The sequence below is a fragment of the Carassius gibelio genome, chromosome B22 (assembly GCF_023724105.1).
Source record: "Carassius gibelio isolate Cgi1373 ecotype wild population from Czech Republic chromosome B22, carGib1.2-hapl.c, whole genome shotgun sequence".
NCBI classification, from domain to species: Eukaryota; Metazoa; Chordata; class Actinopteri; order Cypriniformes; family Cyprinidae; genus Carassius; species Carassius gibelio.
In genome coordinates this window covers 35,598,663-35,615,500 of record NC_068417.1, presented here as the reverse complement: position 1 = coordinate 35,615,500, position 16,838 = coordinate 35,598,663, and the positions used below count along the sequence as shown (strand labels likewise).

The following is a 16,838-nucleotide window of genomic DNA, read 5'->3' as shown; positions in this document are numbered from 1 at the left end:
CATCCATTGCACAAAGCTGTGACCAATCACACACTCCCTTTATTACACCCACTCAGTTCCTTTTCAAACTTTTCAAAAAGAGTATTGCAAGCGCATATTGCTGCCCTAGCTGATAGCTACTTTAAGGAGCCTGCTCTAGTTAACAGAGTTATTTTCATAGACTTGCCTTGCCTGCTTTCCTGTGTTCTGATTCTTGCCTGAGTATTTTGGATTACCCTTTCATCTTGTTTTTTGGATTATGTTTGCACCTTGCCTGGACTATTGTTCGAGTTCATTGGATTACCACTCTTGTCAAACTCTCTGGATTATGTTCGCCGATTAAAAAAAACCACGCCTGTTTAACAGATTACTCTTGTGTCTTGCCTGTGCCATATGTGTTTGCCTGTGTTCGACCCTGCCTGTCTTCTAAATAAAGCTTTGCAAATGCATCCGGACATCTCATGTCTTGTTAGCCCCATAACACTTAGTCGACCAAACTTTTATTAGTCGCTTAGTCGCAGAAATAAAAAATTCAAATCCACAAAGTCAAACAGTCCACAAAGTGATGAACAGATCATTAAAGGCTGGTCCATGTGGTAATACAGTACTTTGGGCAGCAGTGTTAATTTCGTTGACGAAGACTATGACGAAAAATATTCGTCAACTAACCTTTTTCACGGACGAAAACTAAATAAAAACTAAATAAAAAGTCAGATATGATGACGAAAAACGTGACGAAATATAACTGACACTTTAGTCAACAAATAAAAATTAAACGAAAATATATGGGAGGGACGAATGGAGAAGAGATCCAATCAGAGCGAATCTTTGAGGGTAGGTTGATCTATGCAGAAGCAGCCGAGCCATTTTAAAAAGTCGCGGCAAATGCAAGCGCAACAGCTAAACAAACGCAGCAGCAGTTACACAGAAAAGAGAACAAAGATGAGTTTGCAGAAATTCGCACAGTTTCGAGGACGTTTTCATAACAGTTAAGTTGTTTACACAGGGAACTACACTGCGACCTTTTGAAATGCCATTTGGACCCAAATTTTTATGGGGTCGTAAATGTATCACTGATTATTTTTGTATCTACTTATGTGTAATGCTATGTTTTAATATGAGCATTTATTAAAACAGAAATGTTTATTTTAAGAATACGTTTTATAACGTGCTCCGAGCATTCAACGCATCAAGTTGGCTTCAGCCCCGCGATGCAGGAACGCTGAACTGAGCAGATGGTTACACGCAACACTGAACCGAGATCTCCTTCAGGACATTTGTGTCCTCCTGCACCTGAACGAACAAATACAAATCGCATTTTAAATAAACATAAGAAAAAGAGCTAAAAGTAAAAAAGCTCAATTCAGCAGCGCGGTGTTCAGGGAGCAAGCAGAGACGCGTCTCAATGTCTTCTTGCTTTTGGACCGACAACAAATACATACTAAATATGTCGAAATACCCGTCTTGGAAAGTGTGTTCGAAAAAGTCTGTAGTTATGTCTTCAGTGAAAGTAAAGAGTTGGAAAGAAATCGGATGCGTATCTTTATAATGGATGCATTTGTCTCTTAAAGTGACCGCGCCTAATTTACTAGCTCTGCTGTCAGTGTCTTTAATGTATGAAAATGAAAGTAAATCACTCACTGCTCTTGATTTAATTACTTTGTAGTTTTAACAAGAATTTATCCAAAGTCAATCCAAAAATCAGATAGAATAGATTATATTGTTTTACTAGTGACTAAAAAATTGTTGAGTTATTGTCATATTTTATTACTAATTTCTAAACTACAGGCAAATAAACTGTGATATTGTAAGAAACGTTGAAGGTGTCTGAATACATTTTGGTTTGATTGTGTATTTTATTTTACAGTGAAGACTATGCAGTGCTATTTTAAATGAACAAAAACAAACTTAAAAAAATGTAAACTTTGTGTAAATAGCACAAATAAAGAAACAGAATGAACAAACAATACAAATATAATATATGTGGTTGTCTATTTCAATAATACTGTACTTCATCTTGAAAGAATGTCATATGCATTGCATATCATTCAGGACGAATGCATATCTTTTTCAGAGAGCATGTATATTTTTCATTGAGAGCAGGCCTTATGTTTATTTTATAAATACCATTCCATAACAGACTGATGGAAACATTTAGTCAAGTCAACTAAGTTGACTTTGTTCTACTAAAAAAAAAAACTAGACTAAGACTAAAAGACTTAAGACTAGACTAAGACTAAAACTCTTATGATATTTAGTTGACTAAAACTAGACTAAGACTAAAACATTTCAGATGACTAAAATGTGACTAAAACTAAATGGTGTGTTATTCAAAAGACTAAGACTAAGACTAAATCCGAATTCGCTGTCAAAATTAACACTGTTGGGCAGGACATCCAAACACTTGCCTGTCATTCATCGACCTCAAATATGGCTTATCATCTGAAATATGTAAGTATTAGCAACTTTACCTGGTTGCTCAATCTAATGTAAACCTACAGAAATATGCTATTGAAGGGTATGGGTGGAGTGTGGAAATTGAACAGTAGCGCTCACTGCATGACAGATGGAGGTGCTGGTGCATTCACTTGCTCTTAAAATACTCCATCATTTTTGCTTACACAGATAGGAGCAATACATCTTTCAAATATGCAAAAACTCTACAATAATTTTTGTGCACTCAAGTTGACAAAAAAAAAAAAAAAACATTGCCCTTTTGTAAAATAATGAAAGCAAACAGGAATGCCCTTTCTGCCACCTTTGTCTCTTTGTATACTTATCTAACAGATATGAAAAACATATATAGAGAGTGAAATGTCTACTTTCAAATTAACCAATTCAAATGGAAAACATATATTATCAGATTATGTAATCTATCATGTGGAGATAATGAGTCAGTGTTTCTGACTTCATCACTTAAACTTAAAACAAAGAATCTCTCTCTCTCTCTCTCTCTCTCTCTATATATATATATATATATATATGCATACTATATATGTGTTAATGACAAAATATCAGCTTACCTTTTCAATATATGTAATGATTTCCTCACTGCTCAGCTCAACCAAAGATCTCAATTTTAAACTTATGTATGCAACTGCTGTCATATCTATAAAAAAATCAGATTCATATTAACATATGTGAATAAAACTTTATTTACAAAACCTGGGCTGTGAATAATAATAATAAGAAAAGAATGGACATATAAAATTAACTTTGCTTACTTTGCAGGACAGCATCTGGCGATGAGGGTGTCGATTGACTTGCTTGTTGAGTTGTAGACACAAGTTGGGTTGTTGTCAGATTAAATGCAAATGTTGGTGTTGCTGTTCGAGTTGTAGATGTTAATGTAGTTGATTTGAATGTTGATGCAGCTGATGTAGTTTGAGCTGTTGATCCAGTTGATGTCAATGCTGGCACAGTTGATATTGTTGATAGAGTGGTAGATATTGGTCCAGTTAATGTTGAGGTTGGTGCTGCTGATGTTGAGGTTAGTGCGGCAGATTTTGGTAGAGTGTTGGATGTTCGTGCAGTTGTTGTTGATGGGGTGGAAAACGTTGCAGTTAATGTTGAGGCTGGTGCAGTTGTTGTTGACAGAGTAGTAGATGTTGGTACAGTTGATGTTGTTGCAGTAGTTGTGGATGGAGTGGTAGATGTTGGTGCAGTTGATGTTGATGTTGGTGCATTTGTTGATACAGTGCTGGATTTTTGTACAGTTGTTGAGGTTGGTGCATCAGTTGTTGATAGAGTGATAGGGGTCATTATACGAAAACGTGCCATTTTGTGTCCCTCATGGAAAAAAAGCTCTGTAAATCTTAATAAAACATAAAAGAAATAGAATATTTTATATTTTAGTTTCCATAATGTCTCATAATATAAGAATAAATTATTTTCTGTTTCTTTGGTTTTTAAAGGATTTTAATCACATTTTTGTACAAAGCATCTTGAAGAAATGTTGAAAATGGCCTGTCCCTCAGTAAGATTTTTCTACTTCTACTTGCTATCGAGGCCAAAAAAGTCAAACTATCATAAAAAAACATATACTTGTATAAAGCCTTAAGTGTCAGTTCATTAGTCATAAATGGATTTTATTCTTAACGTGTCAAATAAAATAAAAAAACACACAATTTAGTCGGGTCCCTAGGTTCTTGTCAACCCTGTTACTTTTTATAAAAACACCTCTTTAAAGATAATGGACTGTTCCAAAAGTTGCATCAGTTCCAGGAAGTGACATTATCTGACTTTCATGAAGTTGATGGTAGAAGACAAGTAAGTGTTCTCTTCTTTTTAATGAATTTTCTTTGAGGTTATGTAATGTCTGAAAGACAGGGACACGCTCATTGTGTCAGCCCTGTTACCAGAAAAGCATATGTTAAAAAGTTTTTTGTACATATTTAAAAATTTACATATATGATAATATTTAAGCCTCTCATTAAGGCACGTAATGTAGTGTCATTACCTATACCTCATGGCTAGTAATGGCCGGCAATAACCTTTTTCGTCAACCCTGTTACCGTCAACCCTGTAACCATTCCAGGGTAAGAGGGTTGACCCAAGTACGCTTTTGTGTGTCTTACCCATGTTGTATACACAAGAAGGGTTAAATCAAGGGCAACTGGACTAGGTACGTCCATATTTGAAGCTATTGCCTCTCATCCAAGGGGTTTCTTCATTTCTAAATGACTGATGGGGAGTGCCAGGCATTTAACCTCTGTGGGGTTGTCACCCCTGAGCCAACCCTTCTTGGATAACTATGACCTGGATGACTGAGAATTTTAACAGACATACTTTTCTTACAAATAGTATACATAATATACATGTTTTTACAGTTTTTATCCCTAAAAATCATGTTTTTTTATTTATTCTACTGATAGATAGGCTAAAATATGTTGAGGTTACTGATCTATACTGATACACACAAGTGCATTGGGTTTTATAAATGTGCTTTATAAATCAAAAGTCATTATTTTTTTTATTATGAGAAGTCAATAAATTCACAAGCTTTTCAGTTTGCATTTGGGATACTCTCCATACATGCACTCCATCCAAATAGTTTGAAAAAGTTTTCTTGTCAAAAAATAAATCAAGCTTGTGTGACTTGTATGATTATTTGATGGCATGTGAACTACTTACATTTACAGTATGCTACACAATCATAAATAATCAGGGCTGGGGTGTAACGAAATATATGTAACAGCGTTACGTATGTAAAATACAAAATATGAGTAACTGTATTTCGTTAAAATTACATTTTAAATAAGGGGTAATCAGATTACAGTACCATCTGAAAACTATTTTAGATTACCAGTGATTACTTTTATTTTGATGTAATTTATTAATTTAATATTTAAGTTTGGGGATTTCAAACAATACCGCGACTGATTTTTTCCCGTTACAAGCACATAACGACACAAACATTCTCCTAGAAATCACACTATGCATTCAGTCAACAGATCCATACGAAGCATGCATAAAATAAAGGTTTATGAAGTCAAACAATAGCTTTATGTGGTTTACAGATGAACTTCTTTATTCATTCGAAATGTTCAGTATCATCTTTGGCTCGGTAATGCAATTTCACGATCCAATTCGTGAACAGATGATTCTTATTCGTGAATCTTTTAAAATAATAATTTCCTTTATTTATTTATCTAATGAAACCAGTGTGGAAACCAATGCTTCACTAACGGGATAGATCTGGGTCAGGGTATATTCTGGCAAACCGTTTACCAATCAAGTTTCTCAATTGGCAAAGCAAACTGTGGTACACGCCACTACCAACACAGAATGGGTAAATCTGTGTTTTCTCAGCACAATATCATAGAAAGTATGAGGTTTGAGAAGTAGAAGGCGGGGCAACAGTTAAAACATTTTAAAGTTAAAGTTCATGCAAACAGATAAGTTTCGGTTTTTCATCATTTTTATGCTAAAATATCTCAATAGAGCCGTCTACATAATATGCTGATTAGTCATGTTGAATTAAAGGTTTATGAATGTCCAATTAAGACTCCATTACAACCATAATTGTAACTCAAACAAGCAGTATAATCAATACGGTAGCTGTTGTCAACCCTGTAACTGATGTGTCAACCCTGTTACTTGTATAATATTCTAATATAACTTAAAAAATGTAAATAAAAATGTAATCAATTAATTGTAAATGTTTATTAAGAGAGGCTAATAATCCACTCAAAATTGAATTGAGGTGTTTAATTTTTGTTTCCATACATTTTTCTTAAAACAGAAGATGCTGGGAGAGTGTAATTTGGAAATGAACGTATTCATCCCCTTAAAAAAATAAAACTTTCAATATTCTCAATTCACAAACACTCTTAATGTAACAAGGGGGAGTATATCTTCCACAGTATATCAGATTTGTTCTATACATGTATTTAAAACCTTTTCAAAAAGTAATTAATATGTTGGTAACAGGGTTGACCAAAAACACACATTTAAATTAGTTAAATGAAAAAAATGAAAAAAATAAGATAGCCTGAGATGGCACGGCACATTTTCCTGAGAGGTAAGGATCTACTTAATCCAAAAAGGGGCTTAAAGATTTTCAAAACAGAAATTTGAAAATCAAACATTAAAAGTGGGAAATGGCACGTTTTCGTATAATGACCCATAGATGTTGGTACAGTTTTTGTTGGTGCAGTTGATGTTGGTGCAGAAGTAGTTGGTAGAGTGCTAGAAGTTGGTGCAGTTGTTGTTGATAGAGTTGTGGATGTTGGTGCAGTTGTTGTTGATGTTGTGGAAAATGTTGCAGTTGATGTTGGGGCTTGTGCAGTTGTTGTTGATAGAGTGATAGATGTTGGTACAGTTGTTGTTGGTGCAGTTGATGTTGGTGCAGAAGTTGTTGGTAGAGTGCTAGATGTTGGTGCAGTTGTTGTTGATAGAGTGGTGGATGTTGGTGCAGTTGTTGTTGATAGAGTGGTGGATGTTGGTGCAGAAGTTGTTGGCAGAGTGGTGGATGTTGGTGCAGAAGTTGTTGGTAGAGTGCTAGATGTTGGTGCAGTTGTTGTTGATAGAGTGGTGGATGTTGGTGCAGTTGTTGTTGATAGAGTGGTAGATGTTGGTGCAGAAGTTGTTGGTAGAGTGGTGGATGTTGGTGCAGTTGTTGTTGATAGAGTGGTGGATATTGGTGCAGTTGCTGTTGATAGAGTCGTGGATGTTGGTGCAGTTGTTGTTGATAGAGTGGTGGATGTTGGTGCAGAAGCTGTTGGTAGAGTGTTAGATATTGGTGCAGTTGTTGATAGAGTGGTGGATGTTGGTGAAGTTGTTGTTGATAGAGTTCTGGATGTTGGTGTAGTTGTTGTTGATAGAGTGGTGGATGTTGGTGCAGTTGTTGTTGATAGAGTGGTGGATGTTGGTGCAGAAGTTGGTAGAGTGCTGGATGTTGGTACAGTTGTTGTTGATAGAGTGGTGGATGTTGGTGCAGTTGTTGATAGAGTGGTGGATGTTGGTGAAGTTGTTGTTGATAGAGTGGTAGATGTTGGTGCAGTTGTTGTTGATAGAGTGGTGGATGTTGGTGCAGAAGTTGGTAGAGTGTTGGAGGTTGGTGCAGTTGTTGTTGATAGAGTGGTGGATGTTGGTGCAGCTATTATTGATAGAGTGGTGGATGTTGGTGCAGAAGTTGTCGGTAGAGTGGTGGATGTTGGTGCAGTTGTTGTTGATAGAGTGGTGGATGTTGGTGCAGAAGTTGGTAGAGTTCTGGATGTTGGTACAGCTGTTGTTGATAGAGTGGTGGATTTTGGTGCAGAAGTTGTTGATAGAGTGGTGGATGTTGGTGCAGTAGCTGAAAGAGTGGTGGATGTTGGTGAAGTTGTTGATAGAGTGGTGGATGTTGGTGCAGTTGTTGTTGATAGAGTGGTGGATGTTGGTGCAGTTGTTGTTGATGGAGTGGTAGATGTTGGTGCAGTTGTTGTTGATAGAGTGGTGGATGTTGGTGCAGAAGTTGTTGGTAGAGTTCTAGATGTTGGTGCAGTTGTTGTTGAAAGAGTCGTGGATGTGGGTGCAGAATTTGTTGGTAGAGTGCTAGATGTTGGTGCAGGTGTTGTTGATAGAGTGGTGGATGTTGGTGCAGTTGTTGTTGATAGAGTTATAGATGTTGGTAGAGTTGTTGTTGGTGCAGTGGTTGTTGGTGCAGAAGTTGTTGGTAGAGTGCTAGATGTTGGTGCAGTTGTTGTTGATAGAGTGGTGAATGTTGGTGCAGTTGTTGTTGATAGAGTGGTGGATGTTGGTGGAGATGTTGTTGATAGAGTGGTGGACGTTGGTGCAGTTGTTGTTGATAGAGTGGTGGATGTTGGTGCAGTTGTTGTTGATAGAGTGGTAGATGTTGGTGCAGAAGTTGTTGGTAGAGTGCTAGATGTTGGTGCAGTTGTGGTTGATAGAGTTGTGGATGTTGGTGCAGTTGTTGTTGATAGAGTGGTAGATGTTGGTGCAGTTGTTGTTGATAGAGTGGGGGATGTTGGTGCAGTTGTTGATAGAGTAGTGGATGTTGGTGCAGTTGTTGATAGAGTTGTGGATGTTGGTGCAGAAGTTGTCTGTAGATTGGTGTATGTTGGTGCAGTTGTTGTTGATAGAGTGGTGGATGTTGGTGCAGAAGTTGTTGGTAGAGTGGTGGATGTTGGTGCAGTTGTTGTTGATAGAGTGATAGATGTTGGTACAGTTGTTGTTGACAGAGTGGTGGATGTTGGTGCAGTTGTTGATAAAGTGGTGGATGTTGGTGCAGTTGTTGTTGATAGAGTGGTGGATGTTGGTGCAGTTGTTGTTGATAGAGTGGTAGATGTTGGTGCAGTTGTTGTTGATAGAGTGGTGGATGTTGGTGCAGTTGTTGTTGATAGAGTGGTGGATGTTGGTGCAGTTGTTGATAGAGTTGTGGATGTTGGTGAAGTTGTTGTTGATAGAGTGGTGGATGTTGGTGCAGAAGTTGTTGGTAGAGCGGTGGATGTTGGTGCACTTGTTGTTGATAGAGTGACAGATGTTGGTACAGTTGTTGTTGGTGCAGTTGTTGTTGGTGCAGAAGTGGTTGGTAGAGTGCTAGATGTTGGTGCAGTTGTTGTTGATAGAGTGGTGGATGTTGGTGCAGTTGTTGATAGAGTGGTGGATGTTGGTGCAGTTGTGGTTGATAGAGAGGTGGATGTTGGTGCAGAAGTTGTTGGTAGAGTGCTAGATGTCGGTGCAGTTGTTGTTGATAGAGTTGTGGATGTTGGTGCAGTTGTTGTTGATAAAGTGGTGGATGTTGGTGCAGTTGTTGTTGATTGAGTGGTGTATGTTGGTGCAGTTGTTGATAGAGTGGTGTATGTTGGTGCAGAAGTTGTTGGTAGAGTGTTGGATGTTGGTACAGTTGTTGTTGATACAGTGGTGGATGTTGGTGCAGTTGTTGTTGATAGAGTGGTGGATGTTGGTGCAGTTGTTGTTGATAGAGTGGTGGATGTTGGTGCAGTTGTTGATAGAGTGGTGGATGTTGGTGTAGTTGTTGTTGATAGAGTGGTGTATGTTGGTGCAGAAGTTGTTGGTAGAGTGCTAAATGCTTGTGCAAATGTTGTTGTTGATAGAGTGGTGGATGTTGGGGCAGTTGTTGTTGATAGAGTGGTGGATGTTGGTGCAGTTGTTGTTGATAGATTGGTGGATGTTGGTGCAGAAGATGTTGGTAGAGTGGAGGATGTTGGTGCATTTGTTGTTGATAAAGTGATAGATGTTGGTACAGTTGTTGTTGGTAGAGTGCTAGATGTTGGTGCAGTTGTTGATAGAGTGGTGGATGTTGGTGCAGTTGTTGTTGATAGAGTGGTGGATGTTGGTGCAGTTGTTGTTGATAGAGTGGTAGATGTTGGTGCAGAAGTTGTTAATAGAGTGGTAGATGTTGGTGCAGTTGTTGTTGATAGAGTGATAGATGTTGGTACGGTTGTTGTTGGTGCAGTTGATGTTGGTGCAGAAGTTGTTGGTAGAGTGGTGGATGTTGGTGCAGTTGTTGTTGATAGAGTGATAGATGTTGGTACAGTTGTTGTTGGTAGAGTGCTAAATGTCGGTGCAGTTGTTGTTGGTAGAGTGCTGGATGTTGGTGCAGTTGTTGATAGAGTGGTGGATGTTGGTGCAGTTGTTGTTGATAGAGTGGTGGATGTTGGTGCAGTTTTTGTTGATAGAGTGGTGGATGTTGGTGCAGTTGTTGTTGATAGAGTGGTGGATATTGGTGCAGAGGTTGTTGGTAGAGTGCTAGATGTTGGTGCAGTTGTTGTGGAGAGAGTTGTGGATGTTGGTGCAGTTGTTGTTGATAGAGTGGTGGATTTTGGTGCAGTTGTTGTTGATAGAGTGGTGGATGTTGGTGCAGAAGTTTCTAGAGTGGTGGATGTTGGTGCAGATGTTGTTGATAGAGTAATAGATGTTGGTACAGTTGTTGTTGATAGAGTGGTGTATCTTGGTGCAGAAGTTGTTGGTAAAGTGGTGGATGTTGGTGCAGTTGTGGTTGATAGAGAGGTGGATGTTGGTGCAGAAGTTGTTGGTAGAGTGCTAGATGTCGGTGCAGTTGTTGTTGATAGAGTGGTGGATGTTGGGGCAGTTGTTGTTGATAGAGTGGTAGATGTTGGTGCCGTTGTTGTTGATAGAGTGGTGGATGTTGGTGCAGTTGTTGTTGATAGAGTAGTGGATGTTGGTGCAGTTGTTGATAGAGTTGTGGATGTTGGTGCAGTTGTTGTTGATAGAGTGGTGGATGTTGGTGCAGAAGTTGTTGGTAGAGCGGTGGATGTTGGTGCACTTGTTGTTGATAGAGTGATAGATGTTGGTAAAGTTGTTGTTGATAGAGTGGTGGATGTTGGTGCAGTTGATGTTGATAGAGTGGTGGATGTTGGTGCAGTTGTTGTTGATAGAGTGGTGGATGTTGGTGCAGTTGTTGTTGATAGAGTGGTGTATCTTGGTGCAGAAGTTGTTGGTAAAGTGGTGGATGTTGATACAGTTGTTGTTGATAGAGTGATGGATGTTGGTGCAGTTGTTGATACAGTGGTGGATGTTGGTGCAGTTGTTGTTGATAGAGTTTTGGATGTTGTTGCAGTTGTTGATAGAGTGGTGGATGTTGGTGAAGTTGTTGTTGATAGAGTGGTGGATGTTGGTGCAGTTGTTGTTAATAGAGTAGTGGATGTTGGTGCAGAAGTTGCTAGAGTGGAGGATGTTGGTGCAGTTGTTGTTGATAGAGTGGTGGATGTTGGTGCAGTAGTTGTTGATATAGTGGTGGATGTTGGTACAGTTGTTGATAGAGTGCTGGATGTTGGTTCAGTTTTTGTTGATAGAGTGTTGGATGTTGGTGCAGAAATTGTTGGTAGAGTGCTAGATGTTGTTGTAGTTGTTGAGAGAGTGGTGAATGTTTGTGCAGTTGTTGTCGATAGAGTGGTGGATGTTGGGGCAGTTGTTGTCGATAGAGTGGTGGATGTTGGTGCAGTTGTTGTCAATAGAGTGGTGGATGTTGGTGCAGTTGTTGTCGATAGAGTGGTGGATGTTGGTGCAGTTGTTGTCGATAGAGTGGTGAATGTTTGTGCAGTTGTTGTCGATAGAGTGGTGGATGTTGGGGCAGTTGTTGTCGATAGAGTGGTGGATGTTGGTGCAGTTGTTGTCGATAGAGTGGTGGATGTTGGTGCAGTTGATGTCGATAGAGTGGTGGATGTTGATGCAGTTGTTGTTGGTAGAGTGGTGGATGTTTGTGCAGAAGTTGTTAGTAGAGTGCTGGATGTTGGTGCAGTTCTTGTTGATAGAGTGGTGGATGTTGGTGCAGTTGTTGTTGATAGAGTGGTGGATGTTGGTGCAGTTGTTGTTGATAGAGTTTTGGATGTTGGTGCAGTTGTTGATAGAGTGGTGGATGTTGGTGCAGTTGTTGATAGAGTGGTGGATGTTGGTGCAGAAGTTGTTGGTAGAGTGCTAGATGTTGGTGCAGTTGTTGTTGATAGAGTGGTGGATGTTGGTGAAGAAGCTGTTGGTAGAGTGGTGGATGTTGGTGCAGTTGTTGTTGATAGAGTGGTGGATGTTGGTGCAGTTGTTGTTGATAGAGTGTTGGATGTTGGTACAGTTGTTGTTGATAGAGTGGTGGATGTTGGTACAGAAGTTGGTAGAGTGCTGGATGTCAGTGCAGTTGTTGTTGATAAAGTGGTGGATGTTGGTGCAGTTGTTGTTGATAGAGTGGTGGATGTTGGTGCAGCTGTTGTTGGTAGAGTGCTGGATGTTGGTGCAGTTGTTGTTGATAGACTGGTGGATTTTGGTACAGAAGTTGGTAGAGTGGTGGATGTTGGTGAAGAAGCTGTTGGTAGAGTGGTGGATGTTGGTGCAGTTGTTGTTGATAGAGTGTTGGATGTTGGTACAGTTGTTGTTGATAGAGTGGTGGATGTTGGTACAGAAGTTGGTAGAGTGCTGGATGTCAGTGCAGTTGTTGTTGATAAAGTGGTGGATGTTGGTGCAGTTGTTGTTGATAGAGTGGTGGATGTTGGTGCAGTTGTTGTTGGTAGAGTGCTGGATGTTGGTGCAGTTGTTGTTGATAGAGTGGTGGATGTTGGTGCAGTTGTTGTTGGTAGAGTGGTGGATGTTGGTGCAGAAGTTGTTGGTAGAGTGCTGGATGTTGGTGCAGTTGTTGTTGATAGAGTGGTGGATGTTGGTGCAGTTGTTGTTGATAGAGTGGTGGATTTTGGTACAGAAGTTGGTAGAGTGCTGGATGCCAGTGCAGTTGTTGTTGATAGAGTGGTGGATGTTGGTGCAGTTGTTGTTGATAGAGTGGTAGATGTTGGTGCAGTTGTTGTTGATAGACTGGTGGATTTTGGTACAGAAGTTGGTAGAGTGCTGGATGTTGGTGCAGTTGTTGTTGATAGAGTGGTGGATGTTGGTGCAAAAGTTGTTGGTAGAGTGCTAGATTTTGGTGCAGTTGTTGTTGATAGAGTGGTGGATGTTGGTGCAGTTGTTGATAGAGTGGTGAATGTTTGTGCAGTTGTTGTCGATAGAGTGTTGGATGTTGGGGCAGTTGTTGTCGATAGAGTGGTGGATGTTGGTGCAGTTGTTGTCGATAGAGTGGTGGATGTTGGTGCAGTTGTTGTTGGTAGAGTGGTGGATGTTTGTGCAGAAGTTGTTGGTAGAGTGCTGGATGTTGGTGCAGTTGTTGTTGATAGAGTGGTGGATGTTGGTGCAGTTGTTGATAGAGTGGTGGATGTTGGTGCAGTTGTTGTTGATAGAGTGGTGGATGTTGGTGCAGAAGTTGTTGGTAGAGTGCTAGATGTTGGTGCAGTTGTTGTTGATATAGTGGTGGATGTTGGTGCAGAAGCTGTTGGTAGAGTGGTGGATCTTGGTGCAGTTGTTGTTGATAGAGTGGTGGATGTTGGTGCAGTTGTTGTTGATAGAGTGTTGGATGTTGGTACAGTTGTTGTTGATAGAGTGGTGGATGTTGGTACAGAAGTTGGTAGAGTGCTGGATGTCAGTGCAGTTGTTGTTGATAAAGTGCTGGATGTCAGTGCAGTTGTTGTTGGTAGAGTGGTGGATGTTTGTGCAGTTGTTGTTGGTAGAGTGCTGGATGTTGGTGCAGTTGTTGTTGATAGAATGGTGGATGTTTGTGCAGTTGTTGTTGATAGAGTGGTGGATGTTGGTGCAGAAGTTGTTGGTAGAGTGCTAGATGTTGGTGCAGTTGTTGTTGATAGAGTGGTGGATGTTGGTGCAGAAGCTGTTGGTAGAGTGGTGGATCTTGGTGCAGTTGTTGTTGATAGAGTGGTGGATGTTGGTGCAGTTGTTGTTGATAGAGTGTTGGATGTTGGTACAGTTGTTGTTGATAGAGTGGTGGATGTTGGTACAGAAGTTGGTAGAGTGCTGGATGTCAGTGCAGTTGTTGTTGATAAAGTGCTGGATGTCAGTGCAGTTGTTGTTGATAGAGTGGTGGATGTTGGTGCAGTTGTTGTTGGTAGAGTGGTGGATGTTTGTGCAGTTGTTGTTGGTAGAGTGCTGGATGTTGGTGCAGTTGTTGTTGATAGAGTGGTGGATGTTTGTGCAGTTGTTGTTGATAGAGTGGTGGATGTTGGTGCAGAAGTTGTTGTTAGAGTGGTGGATGTTGGTGCAGTTGTTGTTGATAGAGTGTTGGATGTTGGTGCAGTTGTTGATAGAGTGGTGGATATTGGTGCAGTTGTTGTTGATAGAGTGGTGAATGTTGGTGCAGTGGTTGTTGATAGAGTGGTGTATGTTGGTGCAGTTGTTGTTGATAGAGTGGTGGATGTTGGTACAGTTGTTGATAGAGTGGTGGATGTTGGTGCAGTCGTTGTTGGTAGAGTGGTGGATGTTGGTGCAGAAGTTGTTGGTAGAGTGCTAGATGTTGGTGCAGTTGTTGTTGATAGAGTGGTGGATGTTGGTGCAGTTGTTGTTGATAGAGTGGTGGATGTTGGTGCAGTTGTTGTTGATAGAGTGGTGGATGTTGGTACAGAAGTTGGTAGAGTGCTGGATGTCAGTGCAGTTGTTGTTGATAGAGTGGTGGATGTTGGTGCAGTTGTTGTTGATAGAGTGGTAGATGTTGGTGCAGTTGTTGTTGATAGACTGGTTGATGTTTGTGCAGTTGTTGTTGATAGAGTGATTGATGTTGGTGCAGTTGTTGTTGATAGAGTGGTAGATGTTGGTGCTGTCGATGTAATAGCTGGTGCAGTTGTTGTTGATGGAGTGGTTGTTGGTGGTGAAGTTGTTGTTGATTGAGTTGTTGATGATGGTGCAGTTGTTGATGGAGTGGTAGATGTTGGTGCTGTCGATGTAATGGCTGGTGCAGTTGTTGATTGAGTGGTTGTTGTTGGTGCAGTTGTTGTTGATGGAGTGGTAGATGATGGTGCAATTGTTGATAGAGTCGTAGGTGTTGATGCCCTTGATGTTGTGGCTGGTGCAGTTGTTGTTGATGGTGTGGCAGATGTCGGTGCTGTCGATGTAATGGTTGGTGCATCTGTTGTTGATGGAGTGGTAGATGATGGTGCAATTGTTGATAGAGTGGTAGGTGTTGATGCCATTGATGTTGTGGCTGGTGCAGTTGTTGTTGATGGAGTGGTTGATGTTGTTGATGGAGTGGTAGATGTTGTTGCAGTTGTTGTTGATGGGATGGTAGATATTGTTGCTGTTGATGTAATGGGTGGTGCAGTTTTTGTTGATGGAGTGGTGGATGTTTGTGCAGTTGTTGTTGATGGAGCGGTAGATGTTGGTGCTGTTGATGTAATGGGTGGTGCAGTTGTTGTTGATAGACTGGTTGTTGTTGGTGCAGTTGTTGTTGATGGAGTGGTAGATTTTGGTGCAGTTGTTGTTGATGCCCCAATGGCTGGGGCAGATGTTGTTGATGGAGTGGTAGATTTTGGTGCAGTTGTTGTTGATGGAGTGGTTGTTGTTGATGCCCCAATGGCTGGTGCAGTTATTGTTGATGGAATGGTTGTTGTTGGTGCAGTTGTTGTTGATGGAGTGGTAGATGTTGGTGCAGTTGTTGTTGATGGAGAGGTTGATGTTGGTGCAGTTATTGTTGATGGAGTGGTTGATGTTGGTGCAGTTGTTGTTGATGGATTAGTAAATATTGGTGCTTTTGATTCTGAGTTTGGTGCAGTAGTTGTTGATGGATTGGTAGATATTGTTGCCGTTGATTCTGAGTTTGGTGCAGTAGTTGTTGCTGGAGTCGTATATGTTGGTGTAGTTGTTTCGGAGGTGGGTGCAACTGTTGTTAACAGAGTGGTTGATGTTGGTGCATTTGATGTTAGTGGAGTTATTGTTTGTGCAGCTGATTATTTAAATGAAAATAAAACAACACGAGAAGAAAGAAGAAGAGTTAAGAGGAAAAACATGGCAGATAATAGTGACCTATAGTGGAATAAAGCAAAAATGGAAGCAACATCTATTTGACCTATAAATAAATAGTTTTTTAGTGTTAGTGATACTCTGTTTGAACATGGTTTTAAGTGAATTTCAGTACTACAAATGTTTACTTTTTGATCTGTGAATGAAGGCTAGTTACATTATCCTTTATCCTTGATGAACAATAGGTACATTGTAAAAAAAAATGAAGCTGTTTCATATATATATATATATATATATTGTATCTAGTTCTCTCTCTTCAAATTATTAACTGAATTGTTTTTTTTTTTTTTTAGTTGGCTCAACCTTTAGTGAATTAGTTTTATACATAATAGCATTTATTTAAAAACAATCTGCATTTATGACTTTTGCCATATGGACTAAACATGCAGGCTTAACCCAAAAATAAAGATATGCTATTAATTGACCTAAGGCCATCCAAAATGTAGGTGACTTTTTTATTCCTTCGTGTGTCTAGCTTTCTTGTCTCCCGAGATTCTCCCTGTCTGCTGGTCCTTCCAGTCTTCTCGCATTCCGAGTTCCCTTTTCCTGTCCCTTTCATTTTGTTTGTTTTTTTTTGGACTGTCATTTTTGGTTTTTGTAATTTGCTGTATTTGATATATTTACTATTTGGATTTTCATATTAAATGACAGCAATTGGATCTCTGCTCCCTGTGTCTTTCTGGGTACACGAATCGTCACAGAAGGACTACATCTTCTAAGAGATCCAGCGGTATGCATATTCTTACTTCCTCCCCAGTCACTGAGCGGGTGAGGAATGGTTTTGAGGGTACCCGCCTGGTCGTGTTCCGTGGAACCAGGGGAGGTCGCTCAGGAGTGAATGGTTGAGAGGAGGTCTGGCATCACTCTCCACTGTGGCCCCCCGTCGACCCTGGGTTCAGATGGGAGCCACCGTCTCCCCATTGTGGACAGAGAGGGGAGAGGAGGCGTAAGTCTGCAGAGACAGCGCCGCTGCACAAGATGGCCACCAGTCCAGTGCCGCTGCACAAGATGGCCGCCAACCCAGCGCTGCTGTGCAGCAT

At 40.2% G+C, this 16,838-nt stretch overlaps 1 protein-coding gene across 1 annotated transcript; it reads right to left on the bottom strand.

The window, feature by feature from the left end:
- Window positions 1-3,082: 3,082 nt before the first annotated feature.
- On the bottom strand, window positions 3,083-16,838 carry LOC127986880 (mucin-5AC-like). The gene is made up of 12 exons (XM_052589138.1): window positions 16,819-16,838; window positions 14,907-15,355; window positions 14,688-14,845; window positions 12,761-12,858; window positions 12,417-12,663; window positions 12,225-12,369; window positions 11,805-11,935; window positions 11,184-11,318; window positions 8,942-9,021; window positions 7,515-8,145; window positions 3,400-3,687; window positions 3,083-3,088 (listed from the first exon to the last, which is right to left on the bottom strand). The coding sequence occupies exons 1-12, from the start codon at window positions 16,836-16,838 to the stop codon at window positions 3,083-3,085; spliced, it is 2,388 nt and encodes a 795-aa protein (XP_052445098.1).